The sequence below is a fragment of the Hemitrygon akajei genome, chromosome 5 (genome assembly GCF_048418815.1).
Source record: "Hemitrygon akajei chromosome 5, sHemAka1.3, whole genome shotgun sequence".
NCBI classification, from domain to species: Eukaryota; Metazoa; Chordata; class Chondrichthyes; order Myliobatiformes; family Dasyatidae; genus Hemitrygon; species Hemitrygon akajei.
The window spans coordinates 187,687,973-187,712,114 of record NC_133128.1 but is presented as its reverse complement, the minus strand read 5'-3'; the positions used below and the strand labels follow the sequence as shown (position 1 = coordinate 187,712,114).

General features: G+C 42.0%; 1 protein-coding gene across 5 annotated transcripts; it reads right to left on the bottom strand.

The window, feature by feature from the left end:
• Positions 1-290: 290 nt before the first annotated feature.
• LOC140728572 (dehydrogenase/reductase SDR family member 9-like) lies at positions 291-23,466 on the bottom strand. Of its 5 annotated transcripts, none has more exons than XM_073047509.1 (6): positions 17,654-17,882; positions 16,759-16,939; positions 15,741-16,061; positions 6,985-7,243; positions 3,268-3,431; positions 291-798 (listed from the first exon to the last, which is right to left on the bottom strand). In XM_073047509.1, the coding sequence occupies exons 3-6, from the start codon at positions 16,051-16,053 to the stop codon at positions 575-577; spliced, it is 960 nt and encodes a 319-aa protein (XP_072903610.1). In that variant the 5' UTR covers positions 16,054-16,061; positions 16,759-16,939; positions 17,654-17,882; the 3' UTR covers positions 291-574. The 5 variants fall into 5 exon arrangements, with proteins under 5 accessions (XP_072903610.1, XP_072903611.1, XP_072903614.1 ...); XM_073047510.1 differs by having other exon boundaries at positions 16,863-16,939; XM_073047513.1 differs by lacking the exons at positions 16,759-16,939; positions 17,654-17,882 and adding an exon at positions 23,389-23,466.
• Between the last annotated feature and the right edge of the window lie 676 nt (positions 23,467-24,142).

The window sequence follows — 24,142 nt, the reverse complement described above, 5'->3', positions numbered from 1 at the left end:
GGTCCTGATTGGCTACCCCTCCAGCTGAACTTGAATTACTGTCAGCATCCTGTAAACTTGAACCAGTCTGGGCATTCTCCTCCGACCTCGCTCATTAACAGGCACTTTCACCCACGGAGCTGCCACTCACTGGATGTTTCTTTACACAATTCTCTGTAAACTCTAGAAAGCCTTGAAAGGATTCACTCATGGCCTTCTGAAAATTCAACTGGGTGGCTGAGGAACATTTCTCAAAATTTGTAAAATATATATTAATACAACAAACTACAGCGTAAAGAAAGACACATGAATCAACTTATGACCTTTTATTTTTGACCAGAACATTGAAACTTCAGCAGTGATAAAAGCCTTTTAATTGATAACACCTCAAAATCTACACCTCAAATTTGCTCCAAATTGTGGTTCGATTCTCCAAAATCTTTGATAGTTTTGAAAGTGAATATACTGACTGACACCAGAGAAAGGAATAACATTGCTTATTTTCTATGATACAGCAAGAAAAGGTTCACATCATATTTTACAGTAGCGTCACTAGTACTATTTCCTCTTTATCATACTCAATCCCAAAATGATGCTAAAAGAGAGCTTTTGCTGGCTTGGTTTTATATAAACTGACCAGAAAATCAGATATAGCAGTTGGCATGTAGGAGAGAGGAATCCAAAAACACTTTGCATCTAATCCAGCAGAGTACCGAGTACGAGGATGAAGAGAAATCAGAGCGTGATTCAGACACCACACCACTTTCATCAAATCTGGGTTTAATTGCCCCAACATATTGGTCAGCGGTTTTGCAGAGACTGTAAAAGAATATGAAAAGTACATTTAAAGAAAATTGTTTTTTATCTATGATGTTGATAAGCACCATATATAACACGCTGCAGAACATTAGAGGCACATATCGTTCTCGCAAAGGAAGGGTGAAGTTAGTTTTCAAGTAGATTTTATTTTCCTAGGAGTCCGCTAATTTTTGTGATGAGTTGTTGACTTGCGCAGTAAAGGCACACTCTCTGTGTTATGTTTTGTAATTGACTCAAAGGAAGATCTGGGAGTCCGAAATGCGGGTTTAACTTTGAGTTTACTTTCAGCGAGGCACACGTGCATCACGTGGTAGCATGATGACGTTTGTAATTAACATATTTTAACATTTTACCCATCATGAATAAACAAAACTGATTAATCAATTAATATCTACATAAGATTACTCAAATATTATTGAAACACACAACAATCTGTTTGCTCTCAGAAGACAAAATAGGTGGAGTTCCTGCCTCTTGTTGCAAGTAATGACTCTTGCTACCTGAAATTAAACAGGAGGTCCCCGGCAGACATCAATTTTTATATCTCCCACCCCTCCCATAAATAAAACCCCATGTTATTACTCCTCGTGTCTCTTGCAACCCAGATGACTGAGGAAGGATTTAATGGATTCTTTTTCTTCAATTGATGCTGGGTATATCGGCTTCCTCTCCCTTCCGGGAGACTGCATGGAGCTGCTGCTGGTGGGCTGGTGATTTGAGAAACTGGGATGCAACCATGCAATGTAGAGTTAATGGACCACCTGAACTCTTTCTTCCCATTCTTTTGCATTTTTATGACATATAGAATTACTGAAACTATGTGTATTAATGCTCTAAGTTGTGGTTCCACTCTCTGAAATCTTTGACAGTTTTCAAAGTCAAGATTCCTGACAGACACTACCAAAAGGGATAACGTCACCTATTTTCTATGATACAGGAAGAAAGGGATTTTTAAATTAAATTTTACATCAGTGTCACTATAGACACATCTACTGTTGTCTGAAGTCTACAGACACAGCAGTAAATAAGGTTGAAAGAGTACAGAGAAAATTTACAAGGATGTTGCCGGATTTGAAAGACCTGAGTTATAAGAAAGTATTAAATGAGTTAGGACTTTATTCCCTGGATCATGAAAGATTGAGAGGAGATTTGGTGTACAAAATTAGGAGGGGTATAGGTCAGGTAAAGGCAAGCAGGCTTTGCAACCAGAGGTCATGGGGTAAGAGTGAGAGATGAAAAGTTTAAAGGGAACCTGAGGGGAAACTTCTTCACTCAGAGGGTTGAACAACCTCCTGAGCAAAAGGAAAAGAGACCACAGGTTGCAGGCGACTGTGCAATTGTTGAGTTGTAAATGCTAATATGAAATGCTTGAAGTGGGATGTGAGGCCTTCTTCAAAATTAGCATCTTGTACCTTCAAGTTTGTATTGCAAAGACTGGTTTACAAGGTTACCACAGATGGTTGATAACAAAGGAGAGATACAGTGCTGCAGTTGTGCTGCTGAAAGATAGATGCTTTGTGTGGGAGGATGAGCTAGGAAAGATGGCAGCATCAGGTTTTGCAGACCCAGGCGACCTTCCAGTTTGTCCAAGGGACAGCTTTTTCTTCTTCTCTTGTGTCTTTCTTTTCTGTTCAAGATGTCTGGGGTTCTGTCAGAGCCTGTGATCTACTATGAACTATGGTTCATCACAAGCAGTGAGTCTTTGAACTGGCTGCGCAGCTCGGTGCTTTCCTATCTCCAGGAGCAGGCTGCAAGACTTGCACCTTTGTGTCTGGCCCCACAGATGACCCAGTTCCTCCCTGATATCGCCACTGAAACGTCATTGGAAACTGAAATATTGGGACAGCAGACAGTGTGTGTCCTGCTGTCAGAAGAAGGACTCTGTACTCAATTCAACCTCTAACCTCCCCCCCAAACCGATGGTGAGTGAAAGCTGGCAGGGTACTTGGAGAAGTGACTTGGCAGATTGCAACAGTGGGCCAGAAATCAATCAATCAATCAATCAATCAATCTCTCTCTCTCACTCTCTCCCTCTCCCTCTCCCTCTCCCTGTCCCTCTCCCTCTCCCTCTCCCTACCCCTCTCTCTCTCCAGCTGCTGCTTCTGCATGAAAGGACTTAGGGAAAGGCTGGGCGTTACGTTTCTGATGTTTCTATCATTCATTCTTCGGGTTTTATTGTTTTGTGAATGTCTGTGAAGAATAAGAATTTCAGGCTGTATACATTCTCTATATCAAATTGAACCAATTCATTTGAACCATTTATATACTGTATGAACATAAAAAAACTAATGAAAATGGATTTTGCATTTTCTAAACTATTCTGCTATTACAGGTGAAGCATAGCAGTCGCTGAATAAAATTTATTGAGACAAGCTTCCTTTAGGTAATGTATCCATTTCGATCACAAGTTCATAATTGGATATCTTTAATTAAAAACAACTAAATGTATATAAAGTAAAAACAACTAACCTTTATCCATGTAATCAACCCCATAGTCTTCTAGTACCTCTGGTGGTAATCTACTCCAGAGCCCGTACATTTGCTTCAGTGGGCGGTCTGTATCAGTCAAGGGTGTTTTGAAAACGCCTGGCTCAATACAAGCTACTTTCACTCCAAAACACTTCATATCTCTCCTGCAAAATTACAAAATAAATCTGTCATGTTGTTACAAACTTTTGTCTATTGGCTTTTGTTTACTTTGTCCTTTTTTATTTTACGTAAAACACTGTTCATGCTGCTTCAAATGATAGACTATGAGGAGAAGCAGTCAATCTTTTGTGAAGGAATAATAATAACATATTTATAGAATGCTTTCCAACAGACGATGTAATTACAGGTGATATACAAACAATAAAGTTTAAAAATGAAAACAAAATACAAAACAATGTTTGTAAAAAGCAAGGTGGAATAAATAGGTAATACACACAAGATAGCAGAGGAACACAGCGGGCCAGCCAGCATCTATGGAAACTTGTACAGTCACTATTTCTGGACAAGATTTCTGCCTCAAATATTCCCAGTGATCTGGCCTCCATGGCCACATGAGGCAATGAATTCCACAGATTATCCACTCTCTGGCTAACAAATTCCTCCTCATCTCTATTCTAAATGGATGTCCCTCTATTCTGAGTCTGTGTCCTCTAGTCTTAGACTCCTCCACCACAGGAAACCCCTCCACATACTCTCTGTCAAGGCCCTTCAACAATCAATGTTTCAATGAGATCACCCTTCAATCTTCTGAATTTCAGTAAATAGACACCTGGAGCCAGCAAACACTCCTTGTATGACAAGCCTTTCAATTCCAGAATCATTTTTGTGAACCTTCTTTGAACCCACCCCAATAACAGCAAATTCTTTCCTAGATAAGGGGCCCAAAACCGCTCACAGTAATCCAAGTGAGGCCTCACCAGTGGTTTATAAACCCTCAGAAGTACATCCTTGCTTTATATTCAAGTCCCCTTGAAATGAATGTTAACATTACATTTTCCTTCCTCACCACAGACTCAAACAAAACAATTCACCTTTATGGAATCCTGCATGAGCACTCCCAAGTCCCTTTGCACCTCAAATTTTTGAATTTTTTCTCCATTTAGAAAATATTCTTCCCTTTTCTTTCTTCTACCAAAGTGCATGACTATTCACTTCCCAACACTGTATTCCATCTGCCAATTCTTTACCCATTCTCCGAATCTGTCTAAGTCCTTCTGTAGCCTCTCATCTTCCTCAAAACTACCTGCCCCTCCATGTAAATGCACACCGTCTGAAAACCTGGCCACAAGGCCAGCAATTCTGTCATACAAATCATTGATATGTAACATAAAAAAGAAGCAGTCCCAACACATACTCCTGTTGTACACCACCAGTCACTGGCAGACAACTGGAAAAAGCTTGCATTATTCCCATTATTTCCCTCTTGCCAATCAACCACTGCTTTATCCATGCTAGTATCTTTCCTGTCATACAATGGGCTTCTGAAGTAGCCGCATGTTTGGCAACTTGTTAAAAGCTTTCAGAAAATCCAAGTATTCAACATCTGCCAATTCTCCTTTATCTATCCTGCTTGTTGTTTCTTAAGAATCAACTCTAACGTTTTCCCAACCACTGAGGTCAGACTGACTGGCCTACAATTTCTATTCTTCTGCCTCCTCCCTTCTGGAAGAGTGGAGTGACATTTGCAATTTTCCATTCTTCCAAAACCACGCCAGAAACAGCAGGTTCCTGAAAGATCATTAGTAATGCCTCCAGAATATCTTCAGCTACCTCTTTCAGAATGCTGGGATGTACACCATATGGTCCAGGTAACTTAGCTACCTTCAAACCTTTCAGTTTCCCAAGAACTTCTCCTTGCACTCACTTCAATCCCCTGACATCCTCGAAACTCTGGCATACTGCTAGTGTCTTCTACAGTGAAGACTGATGCAAAATTCTCATTCAGTTCATCCGCCATTTCCTTCTCCCCCATCACTACCTCTCTCGCCTCATTTTCCAGCGGTCCAGTATCTACTTTCACCTCTCATTTACGATTTATATATCTGAGGAAACTTTTGGTATCCTCTTTAATATTATTGGCTAGCTTTACTTCAGATTTCATCTTTTCCTTCTTAATGACTGTCATTGTTGCCATCTGTTTGTTTTTAAAAGCTCCCCAAATCCTCGAACTTTCCACTAGTTGTTACTCTATAATATGCCCTCTCTTTAGTGTTGATGTGGACTTTGACTTCTCTTGTCAACCACAGTGCCGTCATCTATATTTAGAGTACCTCTTCTTCTTTGGGATGTTTATATCTGTTGCCTTCTGAATTGCAATTCCAGCCATTGCTACTCTGCCATCATCTCTGGCAGAGTTCTTTTACAATCAGATTTGGCCAGCTCCTCTCTCATGCCTGTCATGTCATAATTACTGGCCCTTAAGGGTTCCGTTACCTTGAATTCTCTAATTAATTAATTGTGCAATTCCCAATCCAGAAGAGCTGGTCACTACAAACTCCTCTACAAAGCCATCTCACAGACATTCCTGAAATACCCCTCTGAGACCTGATTTTCCCTATTTACCGGCATATTGAAATCCCCCTTGACTATTGTAACATTGCCTTGTTGGCATGTATTTTTTAGCTCTCATAGTAACTTGTAGACCACATCTTTACTACTGCTTGGGGGTCTGCATGTAGCTCACATTAGGGTCTTTTCACTATTGAATGCCTTAGCTCTACGCACAATGATTCAACACCATCTGGTCCTATTTCACCTCTTTCTAATGATTTGATTTCACTTTTTTACCAACAGAGCCAAACACCTCCCATTCTGCCTACCTGTGTGTCCTTTCAATACAATGTGTATGTTTGGACGTTAAGCTCTCCGCTACAATGTTCTTTCAGCCACAATTCAGTCATGCCCCCAACGCCATGCATGCCAGTCTACAAGTTCTTCCACCTTGTTCTGTCTACTGTGCATATTCAATCCTGTATCCAGCCATTTCGATTTTGTCCACCTGTCAGCACTGCAACTCATTCTGTTGACTGCAATTTTGCCCTATCATCAGCCTCTCTTTGCTCGCAGTCACACTACATACTGCCTCTGTTTGTTAACCAACTACCTAATCCTTAGCACTATCACTCCAGTTCCATTCCCTTGCCAAATTTGTTTAAGCCCAACACAACAGTTCAAACAAACCAGCCCGCAAGGATATTGGACTGCTCAGTTTCAGGTGCAAACCATCCCTTTTGAACAGGTCATACCTTCCCCAGAAGTGACCTCAATGATCCATAAATCTGAAATCCTGCCCTCTACACCAGATCCTCTGGCACGCACTCATCTGCTAAATCATCCTAATGGATGTCACTCCTATTAATACCTAAACGTACTTTTATTTGACCTGTTACACTGTCATTTTATGAAGTTTCCTGTGAATCCAGGGAGTCTAAAGGGAGCAGGACATTTACAAGCACCCTGGTCCCCTACTCCAGCTGCAAAGATGACTATTTCCTGGCCCCTGGAGCTCTGGTCTCCAAGCCCTGGTACCAGCTCTTGGCTCAGGGCTCACTCTCAGTACCTGGCTGATATTCTGGAGCAGGAGCAAGTCAGATTGTGAACCACCAGGATTCCCAAAAAACAAAATGCCAGATTAAATTAATTTTACTGCATATACAAAGAGAAATATCAAGGAGAGCATCTTAATTTCAAACTCACCTGAGAATATCGTTGAAGGCTTCTACACCAAATTTAGAGATGCAATATGGTGCACACATAGGGCTGATCCTTCCAAATGTACTTGCAATATTTACTATTCTGCCTTGTGCCCTCTTTATCAGCGGAAGTACACTCAGTGTGACTTCAATAAGTCCAATCAGGTTGACATTCAGCGCAGGTTTGAAATCACTTATCGTAAGCCAGTCAATAGGTGCAACGGTGTGAATGATGCCAGCACAGTTAACCAGCCCCCAGAGTCCTAGAATTGTTGAAATGAACAAACAAAGACTTAAATGTCAGATTACCCTTTATTATAATTGATTGGCTCCTAATACTGTCTTGTGATTTCACACTCATATCGAAGCAAAAACATCAGCTGTATAACTTAATACATATATTTACATGCAGCCCACATAAAAAACGCTAATGCTGTTGCCTTAGTGTTAAAGGTTCATTATACTCCTTGCCTTATATTGCACATTTAGATGGAGAAATAATTGTAACACTTATTTACAAGTGTCACTGTGACCAGTCCCACACACACACACTGACCCTCACTGGGTCCAGTCCCACACACACACACTGACCCTCACTGTGACCAGTCCCACACACACACACTGACCCTCACTGTGACCAGTCCCACACACACACACTGACCCTCACTGGGTCCAGTCCCACACACACCAACAGGCTGGTATATGTCTAGGGGAAAAGGAGATCCAGCCACACACCAACTCCACCTCCTGTACACGCAGGTGCTGTGAGAATCAAGTTTATGCCTCGCGCCCACACAGTATCAAATTCACACCAGATACCTTATGAAATACACTTTAAAGAGTTTACTAAAACTAAAAGAGTACTAGGCAATACAATATATATGAAAGGAAAGAAAAAAAACAAAAGGCGCCAACTTATCAAAGTTCAGTCAGTTTAGTGCACATCGTTGGATCTCAACCATCGAACCATTTGACCCCTCGTCGCTTGCCTCCGACCTCCACGTCTTCACACCTGGGACCACCCCCGGTGGTCAACCAAGCAGTGCAGCGCACGTCCACCTTCCTCGGCGTCTTCCTCTCAACTCCCCTCAAAAGACCGCGAAACCCCCCCCCAAGTTCCCAGCCTCACAAGACAAAATAACATTCCCCATTGGTTAACAAATGAATACAATCCCCATATCAGCAAGTCTAAAGCTAAACAACTGCGAGAGAAACACTTATCAGACAAAGAAGCATTCCTACTCTTAACAAACCAAAGAAGCCATTTTGAGTAACATACACAGGACATTGTACATAATGTAAAGCTTTTTACTCACAGATATGAAGGATGTAAGAAATAAAGTCAATTCAATTCAATTCAATTCAAAGGTCTAAGAAATAAATTTAATCACAGTAGTGGATTCCAGTTAATTGAGCCATTGGTTAATCAGACAGTCCCCAATTTGACACAACTCTTAAAGAATAAAAACAGATAATCAAGAAAACAACCAGGATGCTCTTTGTTTATTTGGAACATCATGGTGTTTAATTAGGACAGGAGACTGTTGCTAAGCTGTTCCTGATTAGAGTCAGTTAACTGATGGTTTGTCTTTTTTTGTATACCTTTTTAACTATTTCCATGAAACTTTGACCAATTGTGGTAGCCACTTACCTGAGCCAAAATGTACTGATCCTGATATGTCCTAACTAACCAGAAATCAGATCAGAACAGTCACTCCAAAGACAACACGGGATTCAATCAACCGACACATAATGCCAGCAATACTCTTAAGAGTGTGGAAACCATGTCTAAAAACGGATTTATTTATTGAGATACAGCGTGAACAGTCCTTTGCGGCCCTTAAACCCACGCCACTCAGAAATCCCCTGATTTAACCCTCGTCTAACTGGACAATTTACAATGACCAATTAACCTACCAACCAGTACTGCTTTGGACTGTGAGAGGAAACAGGGTCACCCGTTTTCCAAAGCGGCCTGGTCGAGGGAAGTGCCTGGTGTGAGAAGTGCTAGTCTTTGGCTCGAGAGTCCTCGGCGAGGAGGCTGAGGGAGGAGACTAAGTCAAGCACAATTGGAGAGGGTGAAGACATGACCGCTAAGCTGATTCAGTGTGCTACGTGCATGATGTGGGAGGTCAGGGACACTGAAGGTGCCCTCGGCTGCTACAGCTGTGGAAAATGTGTCCAGATTCAGCTTCTGAAGGAGCACGTTGCAGCACTGAAGAAAGAACTGGATGACCTCAGGTTCATCCACGAAAACGAGAGTTTTCTGGACAGGAGGTTGTTACACCGAGGATACCGGAAGAGAGAAAGGGTGTGATGATGAGGATGGATAGGATGCTTGAAATACAAGAGACCCCAGGGATGTACCTCTCGTAAACAGGTTCACCCTCTTGGAAGCTGTCAGGACAGAAGATACTGCCAGTCTGAGAGGCGGACCGGTCTGCGGGCAGAAAATTGGTGCAGAAGCAGAGCCGAGGAGTCAGACATCAGGAAGAGCCGTGGTAGTAGGGGACTCCATAGTGAGAGGCACGGAAAGAGGTTTCTGCGGCAACAGGCGAGATTTAAGGATGGTATGTTGCCTCCCTGGTGCTAGGATCCAGGACATCACGGACCGATTGCAGGGAATCCTCAAGGGTGAAGGTGAACAGCCGGAAGTGGTAGTGCATGTCGGCACAAATTACATCGGGAAGAAGAGGAAGGACATTCTGCAGCAGGACTTCAGAGAACTCGGAAGAAGGCTGAAAAGCAGGACTTCCAGGGTGGTTATCTCCGGTTTGCTTCCAGTTCCTCGTGCTGGAGAGGGCAGGAACAGAGATAACGGATCTGAATGTGCGGCTGAGGAACTGGTGCAGGAAGCAAGGATTTACATTCTTGGACCACTGGGATCTGTTCTGGGGTAGGGATGAATTTTACAAAAGGGACGGGTTGCACCTTAATAGGCGGAGGACCAGCATTCTGGCAGACAGGTTTGCCACTGCAACACGGATGTGTTTAAACTAAGTAGTGGGGGGAGGGGATGAACTGGAAATATAAGGATGGAGTTAAAGGGAAAGTGAAAATAAGAAAAGTTAAAAAGGACAACAGAATCAATGGAGTAGAAAGTTCAAGAAGCGATCATACGGTATGGCCAAGTGAAATAGAAATTGATATGAAAGGAGAGGGGAGTAACAAATTAAAAGTATTATATATGAATGCACGAAGTGTAAGGAATAAAGTAGATGAGCTTGAGGCTCAGTTAGAAATTGGCAAGTACGATGTTGTGGGAATAACAGAGACATGGCTTCAAGTGGACAGGACCTGGGAAATGAATATTCACGGTTATACATCTTATCGAAAGGACAGACTGACTGGCAGAGGGGGTGGGGTGGGTCTGTTGGTGAGGAATGATATTCAGTCCCTTGCGAGGGGGGACATAGAATCAGGGGATGTAGAGTCAGTATGGATAGAACTGAGAAATTCTAAGGGTAGAAAGACCCTAATGGGAGTTATCTACAGGCCCCCAAACAGCAGTCTGGATGTAGGGTGTAAGTTGAATGAAGAGTTAAAATTGGCATGTCGCAAAGGTAATGATACAGTTGTCATGGGGGATTTCAACATGCAGGTAGACTGGGAGAATCAGAATGGTACTGGACCCCAAGAAAGGGAGTTTGTGGAGTGCCTCCGAGATGGATTCTTAGAACAGCTTGTACTGGAGCCTACCAGGGAGAAGGCAATTCTAGATTTAGTGTTGTGCAATGAACCGGATTTGATCAGGGACCTGGAGGTAAAGGAACCATTAGGAGGTAGTGACCATAATATGATATGTTTTAACCTACAATTTGAGAAGGAGAAGGGAAAATCGGATGTGTCAGTATTACAGTTGAACAAAGGGATTATGGAGCTATGAGGGAGGAGCTGGCCAAAGTTCAATGGAACAATACCCTAGCAGGGAAGACAGTGGAACAACAATGGCAGGTATTTCTGGGAATAATGCAGAAGGTGCAGGATCGGTTCATTTCAAAGAGGAAGAAAGATCCTAAGGGCAGTAAAGGGTGGCCATGGCTGACAAGGGAAGTAAAGGGCAGTATAAAAATAAAAGAGAAGTATAACATAGCAAAGATGAGTGGGAAACCAGAGGACTGGGAAGTTTTTAAAGAGCAACAGAAGATAACAAAAAAGGCAATACGCCAAGAAAAAATGAGGTACGAAAGTAAACTAGCCAAGAATATAAAGGAGGATAGTAAAAGCTTCTTTAGGTATGTGAATAGCAAAAAAATAGTTAAGACCAAAATTGGACCATTGAAGACAGAAACGGGTGAATTTATTATGGGGAACAAGGAAATGGCAGATGAGTTGAACAAGTACTTTGGATCTGTCTTCACTAGGGAAGACACAAACAATCTCCCAGATGTAATAGTGGTCAAAGGAACTAGGGTAAAGGATGAACTGAAGGAAATTTATATTAGGCAAGAAACGCTGTTGGATAGACTGTTGAGTCTGAAGGCTGATAAGTCCCCGGGACCTGATGGTCTGCATCCCAGGGTACTTAAAGAGGTGGCTCTAGAAATCGTGGATGCATTGGTAATCATTTTCCAATGTTCTGTAGATTCAGGACAGCTCCTGCTGACTGGAGGGTGGCTAATGTAGTCCCACTTTTCAAGAAAGGAGGGACAGAGAAAACAGCGAATTATAGACCGGTTAGCCTGACATCAGTGGTGGGAAAGATGCTGGAGTCAATTATAAAAGATGAAATTACGACACATTTGGACAGCAGTAGAAGGATCAGTCCGAGTCAGCATGGATTTATGAAGGGAAAATCATTCTTGACTAATCTTCTGGAGTTTTTTGAGGATGTAACTTTGAAAATGGACAAGGGAGAGCCAGTGGATGTAACGTACCTGGACTTCCAGAAAGCTTTTGATAAAGTCCCACATAGGAGATTAGTGGGCAAAATTAGGGCACATGGTATTGGGGGCAGAGTACTGACATGTTTTGAAAATTGGCTGACTGACAGGAAACAAAGAGTAGCGATTAACGGGTCCCTTTCAGAATGGCAGGCTGTGACCAGTGGGGTACCGCAAGGTTCGGTGCTGGGACCGCAACTGTTTACAATATACATTAATGATTTAGATGAAGGGATTAAAAGTAACATTAGCAAATTTGCTGATGACACAAAGCTGGGTGGCAGTGTGAAATGTCAGGAAGATGTTATGAGAATGCAGGGTGACTTGGACAGGTTGGGTGAGTGGGCAAATGTATGGCAGATGCAGTTTAATGTGGATAAATGTGAGGTTATCCACTTTGGTGGCAAGAACAGGAAGGCAGATTACTATCTAAATGGAGTCAAGTTAGGAAAAGGGGAAGCACAACGAGATCTAGGTGTTCTTGTACATCAGTCAATGAAAGCAAGCATGCAGGAACAGCAGGCAGTGAAGAAAGCTAATGGCATGCTGGCCTTTATAACAAGAGGAATTGAGTATAGGAGTAAAGAGGTCCTTCTGCAGCTGTACAGGGCCCTGGGGAGACCCCACCTGGAGTATTGTGTGCAGTTTTGGTCTCCAAATTTGAGGAAGGACATTCTTGCTATTGAGGGAGTGCAGCGTAGGTTCACAAGGTTAATTCCCGGAATGGCGGGACTGTCATATGTTGAAAGATTGGAGCAACTGGGCTTGTATACACTGGAATTTAGAAGGATGAGAGGGGATCTTATTGAAACATATAAGATTATTAAGGGTTTGGACACGCTGGAGGCTGGAAGCATGTTCCCGCTGATGGGTGAGTCCAGAACTAGAGGCCACAGTTTAAGAATAAGGGGTAGGCCATTTAGAACTGAGATGCAGAAAAACTTTTTCACCCAGAGAGTGGTGGATATGTGGAATGCTCTGACCCAGAAGGCAGTGGAGGCCAAGTCTCTGGATGCATTCAAGAGAGAGTTAGATAGAGCTCTTATAGGTAGTGGGATCAAGAGATATGGGGAGAGGGCAGGAACGGGGGTACTGATTGTGTATGATCAGCCATGATCACAGTGAATGGCGGTGCTGGCTAGAGGGGCTGAATGGTCTACTCCTGCACATATTGTCTATTGTTTGTCACCCAGATGTAACCCACACGTTCGCAGGGCGTACACGGAAACTCTTACAGGCAGCAGCGGGAACTGAACGTGGATCACTTGTACTGTAAAGTGCTGTGTTGAACACTACACCACTGTGAATGTTCTGCCACAGGAGGGAGAGTAGAGGGGGATAACATGATATTCCTTTAGACTCAATAGGATGACTGGCCTAATTTTGCTCCTGTGCTTTATTGTCTTATGAAAACATCTATTCAAACTGTAACAGAGTTAATGCTTCAGATCAATGAGAAAATAAATTGGCTTTCATTTGCAGAGAGGTTAGGAAAGAAATGGATTTGGCTGTAGTAATATCTCAGAGAAGCCGAGATCAGGATTGCCACAGGGATACGCTGTTAGAATATAGAATAGTGCAGTACAGGAACAGGCCCCAGCACATGTGCACAAACCATTATACCAATCTAGCTAATCCCATCTGCCTGGACATGGTCTATATCCCACAATTCCCTGCTTGCACATATATCTGTCTAAATGCACCTGAGGCCTTGTGCTGCCTCTATCACTTGCTTGCCAGTGCAGGCCAGCCCCAGACCAGTCCATGCAAAAAGAAATTTGTAGTTCCTGAATCATTGAGTGTATGCCTTCAAGCTTCTGTACTTCCTCCTGAAGGTAGAAATGAGAACGAGGCATGACCTGGGTGGTGGGAGTCCTTAATGATGGATGCCAACTTTTTGAGGCATCGCTCTCGGAAGATGTCCTGGCTACTACAGAGTCTAGTGACCTGATGGTGCCGATTAAGTTCACAACGCTTTGCAGCTTGTTTCAATCTTGTGCAGTACCCCCCCCCCCCCACCCCAATACCAGACAGTGATGGAACCAGCTGGAATACTTTCCACGGAACACTTGTAGAACATTTGCTATTGTTTTGGGTGACGAACTATTCTCCTGGACCTTCAAATGAAATATAGTTGTTGCACTTAATACTCCCAATGTGGCCTAACTACTGTTTTACATGCTTCAACATGAACTCCCAATTTGTATACTCAATGCCCTTCTGCTTTCTTTACCACCTCATCCACCCATGTTGCCACTTTTAGGGAATTATGCACCTGCACCCCAAAATCCGGCTGAAAGCCTGTGTTCCTAATGGTCCTACCATTTACTGTCCTCTTGCGTTTGACCTTCCAAAATGCAACACTTTCAATTTGTCCAATGGCGAGGGAGTCTAGGGCCAGAGGGCACAGCCTCAGAACAGAGTGCTATACATTTAGTAGGAGGGTGTGGAGGAATTCCTTTAGCCAGAGTTCGTTGTCACGGGCAGCTGTGAAGGCCAAGTGATTGGGTATATTTAAGGCAAAGGTTGATGCATTCTTTATTAGTCAGGGCATGAAAGGTTATGGGGAGAAGGCAGGAGATTGGGGCTGAGCAGGAAATGGATCAGCTATGATGGAATAACAGAGCAGATTCAATGGGCTACATAGCCTAATTCTGCTCCTATGTCTTATGGAATTCTTATTGAATTTTACACGCAAGATTAATTCCTTGAACATGTCTGTCCTAAGCCTTTTAAGGTACCTTTTCTTTCTTCCTTGCTGTTATGGGACATGAGTTTCACTTGAAAGGCTAGTATTTGCCTTCCAAATTGATAACCCCTTCATAAGGATATGGAGAACTATCTGCTTAAACTGTGGTGTATCTGATGAAGATATGCATGTTGGTTGGAAGTTGCAGGGTGTAGACTCATCAATGATGTAGAAGTGGCAATGTTTCCAAGGCAGGAATGTGTGTGATTTTGAGTCAATGGTGTTCCTATAAGCATGCTGTCTGTGTTTGGGAGGTACTAATGGACAAGCGTAGACGAGCACCAGAAAGACAGTCTGTAATGATCAATAGGCAAGTTATTTGGAATCAAATGACCTTGTCTCATGTCTCAGGGTGGAGTGTGTCTGCACCCAGACTACCTCTACCCCTGGCACTACTTCTCTACCACCTGACTGACACCCCTCCCTCGGCGCCCCTCTATCACCATTCCTATTTGCTCTCGCCAGGTTTACATACTTGCTCCCTGCTCCACGTTCAGAAATACAGTACTGTGCAAAAGTCTTAGATACCCTAGCTCTATGAGTATGTGTACATTATATTTATATATAAAAGCCCCTTCAAACAGAGAATTTACTAATATGGAATATTACCGTCTGTCTTTTCAGTTCTGAAGGAAATGTGATAGCTACCCTTTATCTCTTTTACCAATCAACTTCCCAGCTCTTTACTTCACTCCCTCCCACTCTCTGAGTTTCAATTATCATCGGCCACCTTGCACATCTCCCCACCCCCCCACCGATCTTCTTACTCTGAATTCTCCCATTCCTTTCCAGTCCTGAAGAAGGGTCTAGGGGCAAAACACCAACTGTTTATTCATTTCCATAGGTGCTGCTTGGCCTGCTGAATTCCTCCAGCATTTTGTTTTGTAGAACACCTTATCACATTTTTATCTTTTCTCTGTTTGGTATTGCATTGTGCTGCTGCCAGAAAAATTGAGAAATTTATCAACATAAGCCAGTTGGCTTAAAACTGATTTGATTACTGAAGATTTTCAAAATGCTTTTACTGCATTACATGTTTTTAAACTGATAAATAGTTCACAGTGAGCAATGCGATCTAAGAATTGACAATTTTTGTTTGGCAAAGATGAAGGTTTAAATTTAAATTACCTTTTTCCTTTACCTCCGATTTTACAAATTCTGCTGCCTTCCCAATGCTCTCAGAGTTGGTAACATCAAGTTGAAATGTTTTGAGTCTCGATGATGTCCTGCTCTTCAGTTCTTCAGCACCCTTCTCGGTAAAACAGGCAGCCAGAACATGGAATCCCTGCTGGTCCAGATGCTGGGCCAGCAGATTTCCAAAGCCAGAGTCACAGCCTGTGATGTACACGTGCTTGTCAAATACATTTGTTATCTGTTTCCCGTCTCTGTACCGCCAGTACAGGAAGCAAAGTACCAGTGAAAGAATCAGATAGCCAAGCATTTCTGAAACTAGAGAAAAACACAGAGCGCTTCAGCATCATTGTACTTGAGAAACTATTTCAATTGTGTGAAGTCATTGAAAAATAATTCGGAGGTTCAACAAATCCACTGGGGAACACAAGAGTTCAGAAAATTTGTTGTAGTTTATTGGGAAGGTTAGATCCTACTGTAAGGGAAATAGAGATGTGGTGATGAATTCTCAAACTAAGAAGTGTTTTGCCTGATCGGGAGTTGTTCACAACTGAAGCACAAGTGTCTAACCAATGGAATCAATATTGTGAAGTGTGATGTTTCATCATCTTTAACACACCGTAAGCTACGTAAGCTTAATTGGCTTATCCCTTCGACTCATCCAGTTGTTACAGATTCAGCAACAATAAATAAATGAGTGAGGCAGGGTTTTTTATAACAAATAAAACATTTATTAAACTCTGAAAAACAAACCCCCAAAAGTAAACAAACCACTCACGTAACCGGAAGTCAGCTGCTGTGCGGCAGCTTAAACAGTTCTTAAAGCAATGAAGCTTAAACAATTCTTCAAAGTAGTATTGCAAAAGTTCAAAATGCTTACAGTCCACTTAAGGGAGAGACTTTTTAAGATGATTTAAATTCTCTTTCACGTCGTGTTGCTGCAATTCCCAGTCAAACTACTTTTCACACGAAGAATTTACGAAGATGTAAAATGAAACGGCTTAAAGGCACTGACCTTTCCTTTACAACACTGTACTCAATCCTTTCTGCTATTTCACAAGGGTTAACACGAGCACAGTCAACAAATTCCCTCCGAATGAGGATCAAACAAGGTCGAACCTGTTTCACCGTCGAAATCGACTTTCCTCGATCTTTTAACTCCCGTACTCCGATCTTCACTCTCCACTGATTCTCAACTAGAAGTATTATAAAGAAACTGCTGGCAATGACCTTTTAAACTTTAGGCATTAAATAAAACTCCATCTTTCAACTAAACTGCGTCATAACAGTAAGTGATACTTTGTTCCCTGTTCTGATTAGAATTGTTAGTTCTAAGTTCTGCTCTAGTTTCTAGAGAGTCACTGTGAATCCCATCTCTTTGTCAAGATCCTAAACATCCATCAGATCTCCACTCAGCCTCCGGCACTAAAGAGAAAACAACCCAAGTTTATCGAGCCTCTCGTTAGAGCACATGCCTTCTAAAGCAAGCAGCAACCTGGTCAATGTCTTCTGCATGCTCTCCAATGCCTCAACATCCTTCCTGTAGTGGGTGACCAGAACTGTATGCAATACTCCAGATGTGTAACCAGAGTTATATTAAATTACAACATAACCTCCTGGCATTTGAACTCAGTGTCTTGACTAATAAAAGCAAGCATACCATAAGCCTTCTTAACCACCATGTTGACCTGTGTAACCATTTTCAAGGAGCTATGAACTTGGATGCTAAGATCTCTCTGCTCACCCCAGATGAGCTTCCTGCAATTGTGTAGAGGCATAGAATGCATTTTTTTTTCCAGCTATTCACTAAGAGCAACTTATGAACGTCTGTAAAAGTAGAACCTGTTAGTGACTCAGGGGTCACACTGTTTTAGAAAAGGCATAAGAGAGTAGGAACAAATAATCCTTACCTATTTGTGCTCTCTCTCTCTCAGTACTTCCTGCAGCAAATCTTGTTGCCTAATTTTAAGTGGTCTGTGGTATTTGGAAAATGAAAGCTTTCTTCAATTTTGTCCTCCTCCAACTTTGTTTTCCACGTCTGAACTGCAGGACTGTGAACGTTCTTGGTCAACTGAAGAGGGTTATACTGTTGGGTTGCTACTGGACTTGATGGGTCAGCCAACAGATTGTTTGTTTCTGTCAAAATTTGTTTTTTTTTATAGGGTTTACGAAATCTTTCAGAAGCAGGCTCCTCCCAAAAGGATATTTCATGCACTTGACACTGTAAGCTCTTTAAACTGCAGCCACTACAGCAAGATATTTTATTACACCCTCTCAGAAATCCCATTATGACAGTAACCTCCCTGTTTGCTGGAGAAATTGTGGAAATCAAAATGCAAATCATTATCATATTTTTGGGACTGCCCTGTTATCAAAAACTATTAGAGGGGGATACACAATGCCCTACAAGACATCTTTAAATGTGAAATACCCTTAGAGAGTAAGACCATATATTTTGGGTATATACCTCAAGAATGGTTGAAAAGAGATAAATAATTAATGAATATACTGTTGGTGGCTGGTAAAAAGACTCTTACTAGGCAATGGTTATCACAGGAGAGCCCAGCTTTAAATACATGGATGGAAATTACAATGGACATTTACAAAATGGAGAAGATAACAGCATCTGTTAATCATAAGCTGGAACAATTTGATTCAAACTGGGAAAAATGGTTTAACTACATAATACCTCATAGGCCTGATTTTATTCTCACAAATCAATGAATATGTTGTAAAAAAAAAGATCGCTCCCTACTTGTACACAGTTCTTTCCTTTTTTACTTGTTTTTTTCTTTCCACCCTTTTCTATAAGTGTATACCTCAGATAAAGACTTTGTGGAGATTTGTAACATATATGGTTATATGATATATATATATATTTACAATGTCTGAAATGCATCTTATGGAAATGTTTGTTTGATGATGAACTTCAATAAAAAAATAAATAAAAAGAAAGCTTCCTCCTGCTCTTCACCCCACCACCACTTAGTGTCATTGTGAAGCAGCTTATACAGTGGGGCCAAAACCTTTGAGAGGTCCGGAAGAAACTTGCCATAATAATTCACCATGACCAAAAATGATCTGAGTTCAGTGATGCATTGGGGCTTGGGGCCTCCTTAATAGCTCTCACTCTTTCCTCCACTGGACAAAGTCCCTCAGTTGTAATCTTGTGTCCCAGGTAGGTCACACTCGGAGCCAGGAACACACAACCGCAGCCCTGCATCTGAGAGTCTCTTCAGCACCTGTTCTAATTTAGCCAGATGCTCCTCCTCCATGGCTCCCGTGATCAAAATATCATCAAGATACACTGCTACATGCAGAATCCCCTGCAGCAAAGAGTCCATTGTCCTTTGGAAAACGGCGGGGCTAGACGCCACTCCAAACTCCAGGCAATTGTATTTGAATAATCCCTTGTGCATATTGATGCTGATGTACTCCTTTGAATCCTCATCGAGCAGCAGCTGTTGGTAGGCATAGCTCTTGTCCAGCTTTGTGAATAGTTTCCCCTCTGACAGGGTCGCAAACAGGTCATCCACCCGTGGCAACGGGTACTCCTCCAGCTTAGAGACCTTATTCACCATAAGCTTGTAGTCCCCACATATCCTCACTGTTTTAGCTGCCTTCAAAACTGGAACAATAGGAGCTGCCCACCTTGAAAACTGGACGGGCTCAATGATGCCCAGCCCCTTTAAACGGTCCAGCTCCACCTCGACTTTGCCCTTCATGGCAAAGGGCACTGACCTGGGTTTATAAAAATGTGGTGTGGCCTCAGGGTCGACATGGAGTTTCACGGTCACGCCCTTCAGTGTGCCCAGCTCGTCCCTGAAAATGTCACTATACCGCTGCAGAATGTCCTCCGTCGTGTGTCCATACTTAATTTCATGCCAGTTGAGCCGGATTTTCCGAAGCCAATCACGGCCCAGAAGACTGGGCCCACTGCCCTTAGCTATCACCAGCCTGGCTTCAGCCTTCTGGCCCCCAGCCGAAATATTCATATATAACACCCCTAAATGAGGTATGGGCTGTCCCGTATAGGTCCTGAGTTGGAGCTTAAATGGTCTGATAGAAGGCAGGTTGGATCCCCATATCCTCCTGTAGGTGTCTTCATTAATGACCGATTCAGTAGCCCCTGAATCAATCTCCAACTTAATGTCCTCTCCCTTGACAGTGACTGGAGCATAATATGGTTCAGGTGGTCCCTCATCCGTTTCCACCCCAAACACGTTGTAGGCTCACACTGCCTCTTCATCTGCTTCTCCTAGGTGGTGTGAGGCTGCCTGAGTCTGTTGAGCTTTCCCCTGCCCAGGCTTAACCTTACCCTTTATGCTCCTGCGGAGGTCAGCGGGAGACGCTCATGGAGTGAGTACTGTTTCAGATCCGCTCCATAATCTTTACTTTTTTTAACCTTTGATCACCCTTATTCAACTTATTGTTACCTACACCAAAAGACTTTTGCTACTTTCTCGGGCTTATTGTTAAGATTTTATCGTGAATTTTGGAAGATATGCAAACAGAAATGGCTCTTAGATCCAAAGGACGAGAACCGGGGCGAAACCCGAACGGTAATGGAAAGAAGCCAGCTCAACCGCAACGCACTGAGTTAACTTATGAACTGCTTATGGAGCTTTTGGATAAAAAATTTGAGGAACAACATCAGGCTTTTCAACGAGACATAAAGGTTTTTCAAGATTATATGGTTAAGACGGATTCAGTAATTAACCAGCAGCAAGCGCTTATCACATTGCTGCAAGAAGAAGCGCGGAAACGAGATTTGACTATTGAAAAATTGCAACAGGATTTAATTTCGACTATTAAATTGGTGGAGACACTTAAAGCCAAGAGTGTCGATTTGGAGAATCGGTCCAGAAGACAGAACCTACGCATACTTGGTCTCCCAGACGGCATAGAACAAGGCGATCCTTCGAAATACTTTGCTCAATTTCTAAAAGATGCGTTTCCGTCGGTTTTTCCAGTAAACCCTCCGCTACTTGACCGAGCACATAGAATTTGGAGTCGATCACCGACGGTTTCAGATAAGCCCCCGGTGGTAATCGTCCGATTTCATTACGTACACGATAAAGAACAACTCATTCGTGAAGCTCGAAGGGCCGGGATGATTAAATTTCATGAGTATTGTTTTCGTTTGGTGCAAGATTTTAGCCCAGAAGTTATGAAGAAAAGGCTGCTTTTTAAACCTCTGATGTCTGAATGTTATGAGAAAAATCTAAAACCTGCGCTCTTATACCCGGCGAAGCTCAGGATCTCCCCCCCGAATGCTCCGCGTAAAGTATTTTTGTCTACCTTTGAAGCGAAAAAGTATTTGGAAGTGAACTTCCCTACTGATACAGTTACTACTCTCCATTAAATGAGTGATTCTGATCGTGAAAGATGGTTTTTGATTTTTTAATCTCCATCTCTGTTTTTTAATGGTTTGATGGTTTTTTAATAACCATCTCTGGTTATTGGTGTAGGTTTATCCTATACTTCATATTTAAGTTAAAGTGTGTTTTCGTTATATTAATCGCTCTGTCTTATACACTTTAACTACTATACTATATTTTTGTCTATTATTTTTGTTCCCTTGAAGGTATATTTTTAACCTTTCGAAGTGAATTTTTTGTTTAATATCAAGATAATGGTTTTTTGTAAAGTATTGGTTTAGTTTAAGATGGCGTTATTGTTTCTTTTTTCGTCTTCTTCCTATAATGCATCGCTTATCATAGTTTAAATACTTCTTGATTTGTTTGGGTTATAACCCGATTTATAAACTTTTAATGATTTTATTCCCTTTTTCTTTACAACTCAGCATATTAAGAAGCGCAGTTTTTAGTACTGCGATCATAATTCTTAAAGTTCGGGTGGTTTTTTATATATATCCGTTAAACACGGAGTGGTCTGCCGCTGATATGGGGGTAGAGTTAGTTTCATTTTTTCTTTTTTCTAGCCATATTTTGGCTTTTTTTCTTTTTCATACGGGGGTGGGGGTTGGTCTGTTTTCTTTTTTAATTTTTCTCTTATTAATTTGTTTTAGTTTTTTTACTTGGGCTGTTCTTGAACTACAAATATGTCTACGATGTCGTCACTTCCGGGTCCGCTCTTTATTTTTGTCCCTCTTCCGGATGCATGAGTTTATAACATGGTTAACCCTTTATATACCAAAGGGATGACTTTAGAAACATGGCTCAAACCATTAACTTTGTGTCTTGGAATACTAATGGATTAAACCATCCGATTAAACGAAAGAAGATTTTCAAAGTATTCCAAAGACTTAATGCTCATATTATTTTTGTACAAGAAACTCACGTGAGGAAGGAGGACAAATATCGCTTTTTTAGGTCTTGGCGGGGTCAACAGTATCATTCGAATTCGAATGCCAAAGTTAAGGGAGTTTCAATTTTTATTGACTCCTCTATTGCATTTGTTCAACACGATATCCTTTCGGATCCGAATGGTAGATTTTTGTTAATTACGGGTTTACTCGGTAATAAAAAGGTTGCTATGGTTAATGTTTATGCCCCGAATGTGGATTGTCCTGACTTTTTTAAGTCCTTATTTACTTCTTTACCTAATTTAAATGAATATAAGTTAATAATGGGTGGTGACTTTAATTGTTGTTTAATTCCTTTGATGGACAAATCTACACCTATTCAGACTCTACCCAATAAGTCGGCCACTTGTATTAACTCCTTTTTGACTGATAATGGAGTTTTTGATATTTGGAGATTTCGTCATCCTAATGACAAAGAGTTTTCTTTTTTCTCACATGTTTATCACTCCTATTCGAGAATTGATTATTTTTTTATTGACTCTTGTTTTATTCCATCGGTAATTGGTTGTAATTATGATATTATAGCTATTTCTGACCATGCTCCATTAATACTTTCTATTAATTTTAGGGATACAGCTTTAAATGCTAGACAATGGCGATTTGACTCTACCTTATTGCAAGAACCGGACTTTATTAAATTTATGAAGGAACAGATTGATTTCTTCTTTTCAACTTTATGCTCCTGCACTTTTTAACTAAATGTCCCTTCTTGCTACAAGCATGGCAGACAGTATCTTTGAATTTACAAACATTTGCATAGTGCGTTCCTCCACACCGAAAACATTCCACCCGCTTTGCCCGTTTACCAGTCTCCCTCCCGACTTGGATCACTGCTGCCGACTGCGACCCCCCATATCCTTTCTGTATACCCTTGGCATTATCAGCAGCCACCTCCATGCCTTGAGCAATCTCTAGGGCTGTCTTGAAAGTCAACGGTGGGGTTTCTCCCAACAAGCGGCGTTGTACGGCGGCATTATTAATGCCACATACTAATCTGTCACGGAGCATGTCAGCCAACACGGCTCCGAAATCGCAATGCTCCGACAGCTGCCGAAGCTCGGCCACAAAATCGCCCACAGACTGACCTGGCTTCCGGGCACGGCTGCGAAACTTGAACCGTTGAACTATCACCAAAGGCTTCGGATTGCGGTGGTTCCCCACGAGCTTGACCAGTTAGTCGTATGGAATTTCTCCCAGTTTCCGCGGCGTAGCTAAGTTCCGTATCAGCTTGTACGTCTTTGCCCCACACCCACTCAGGAGAATAGAGGCTGCTTAGCCTCCTCAGTAATTCCATTAGCACAGAAAAAGCGGCCCCACCTTTCCTCGTACTGCGGCCACTCCTCGATTTGCTCGTTGAACACACCGACCGTTCCGAACGTAGCCATCCGAACACAAGGCTCCTCGCCCGCTCACAGCTCCTGATCGAAAATAGATAGATAGATAGATACTTTATTCATCCCCATGGGGAAATTCAACTTTTTTTCCAATGTCCCATACACTTGTTGTAGCAAAACTAATTACATACAATACTTAACTCAGTAAAAAATATGATATGCATCTAAATCACTATCTCAAAAAGCATTAATAATAGCTTTTAAAAAGTTCTTAAGTCCTGGCGGTAGAATTGTAAAGCCTAATGGCATTGGGGAGTATTGACCTCTTCATCCTGTCTGAGGAGCATTGTATCGATAGTAACCTGTCGCTGAAACTGCTTCTCTGTCTCTGGATGGTGCTATGTAGAGGATGTTCAGACTTATCCATAATTGACCGTAGCCTACTCAGCACCCTTCGCTCAGCTACCAATGTTAAACTCTCCAGTACTTTGCCCACGACAGAGCCCGCCTTCCTTACCAGCTTATTAAGACGTGAGGCGTCCCTCTTCTTAATGCTTCCTCCCCAACACGCCACCACAAAGAAGAGGGCGCTCTCCACAACTGACCTATAGAACATCTTCAGCATCTCACTACAGACATTGAATGACGCCATACCTCATCGCCAAAAATATGTGGTAACTTCTACTTTACAAAAAGACCACTCGACAACTTGTTGGTCAAAACAGCATCTTTATCTG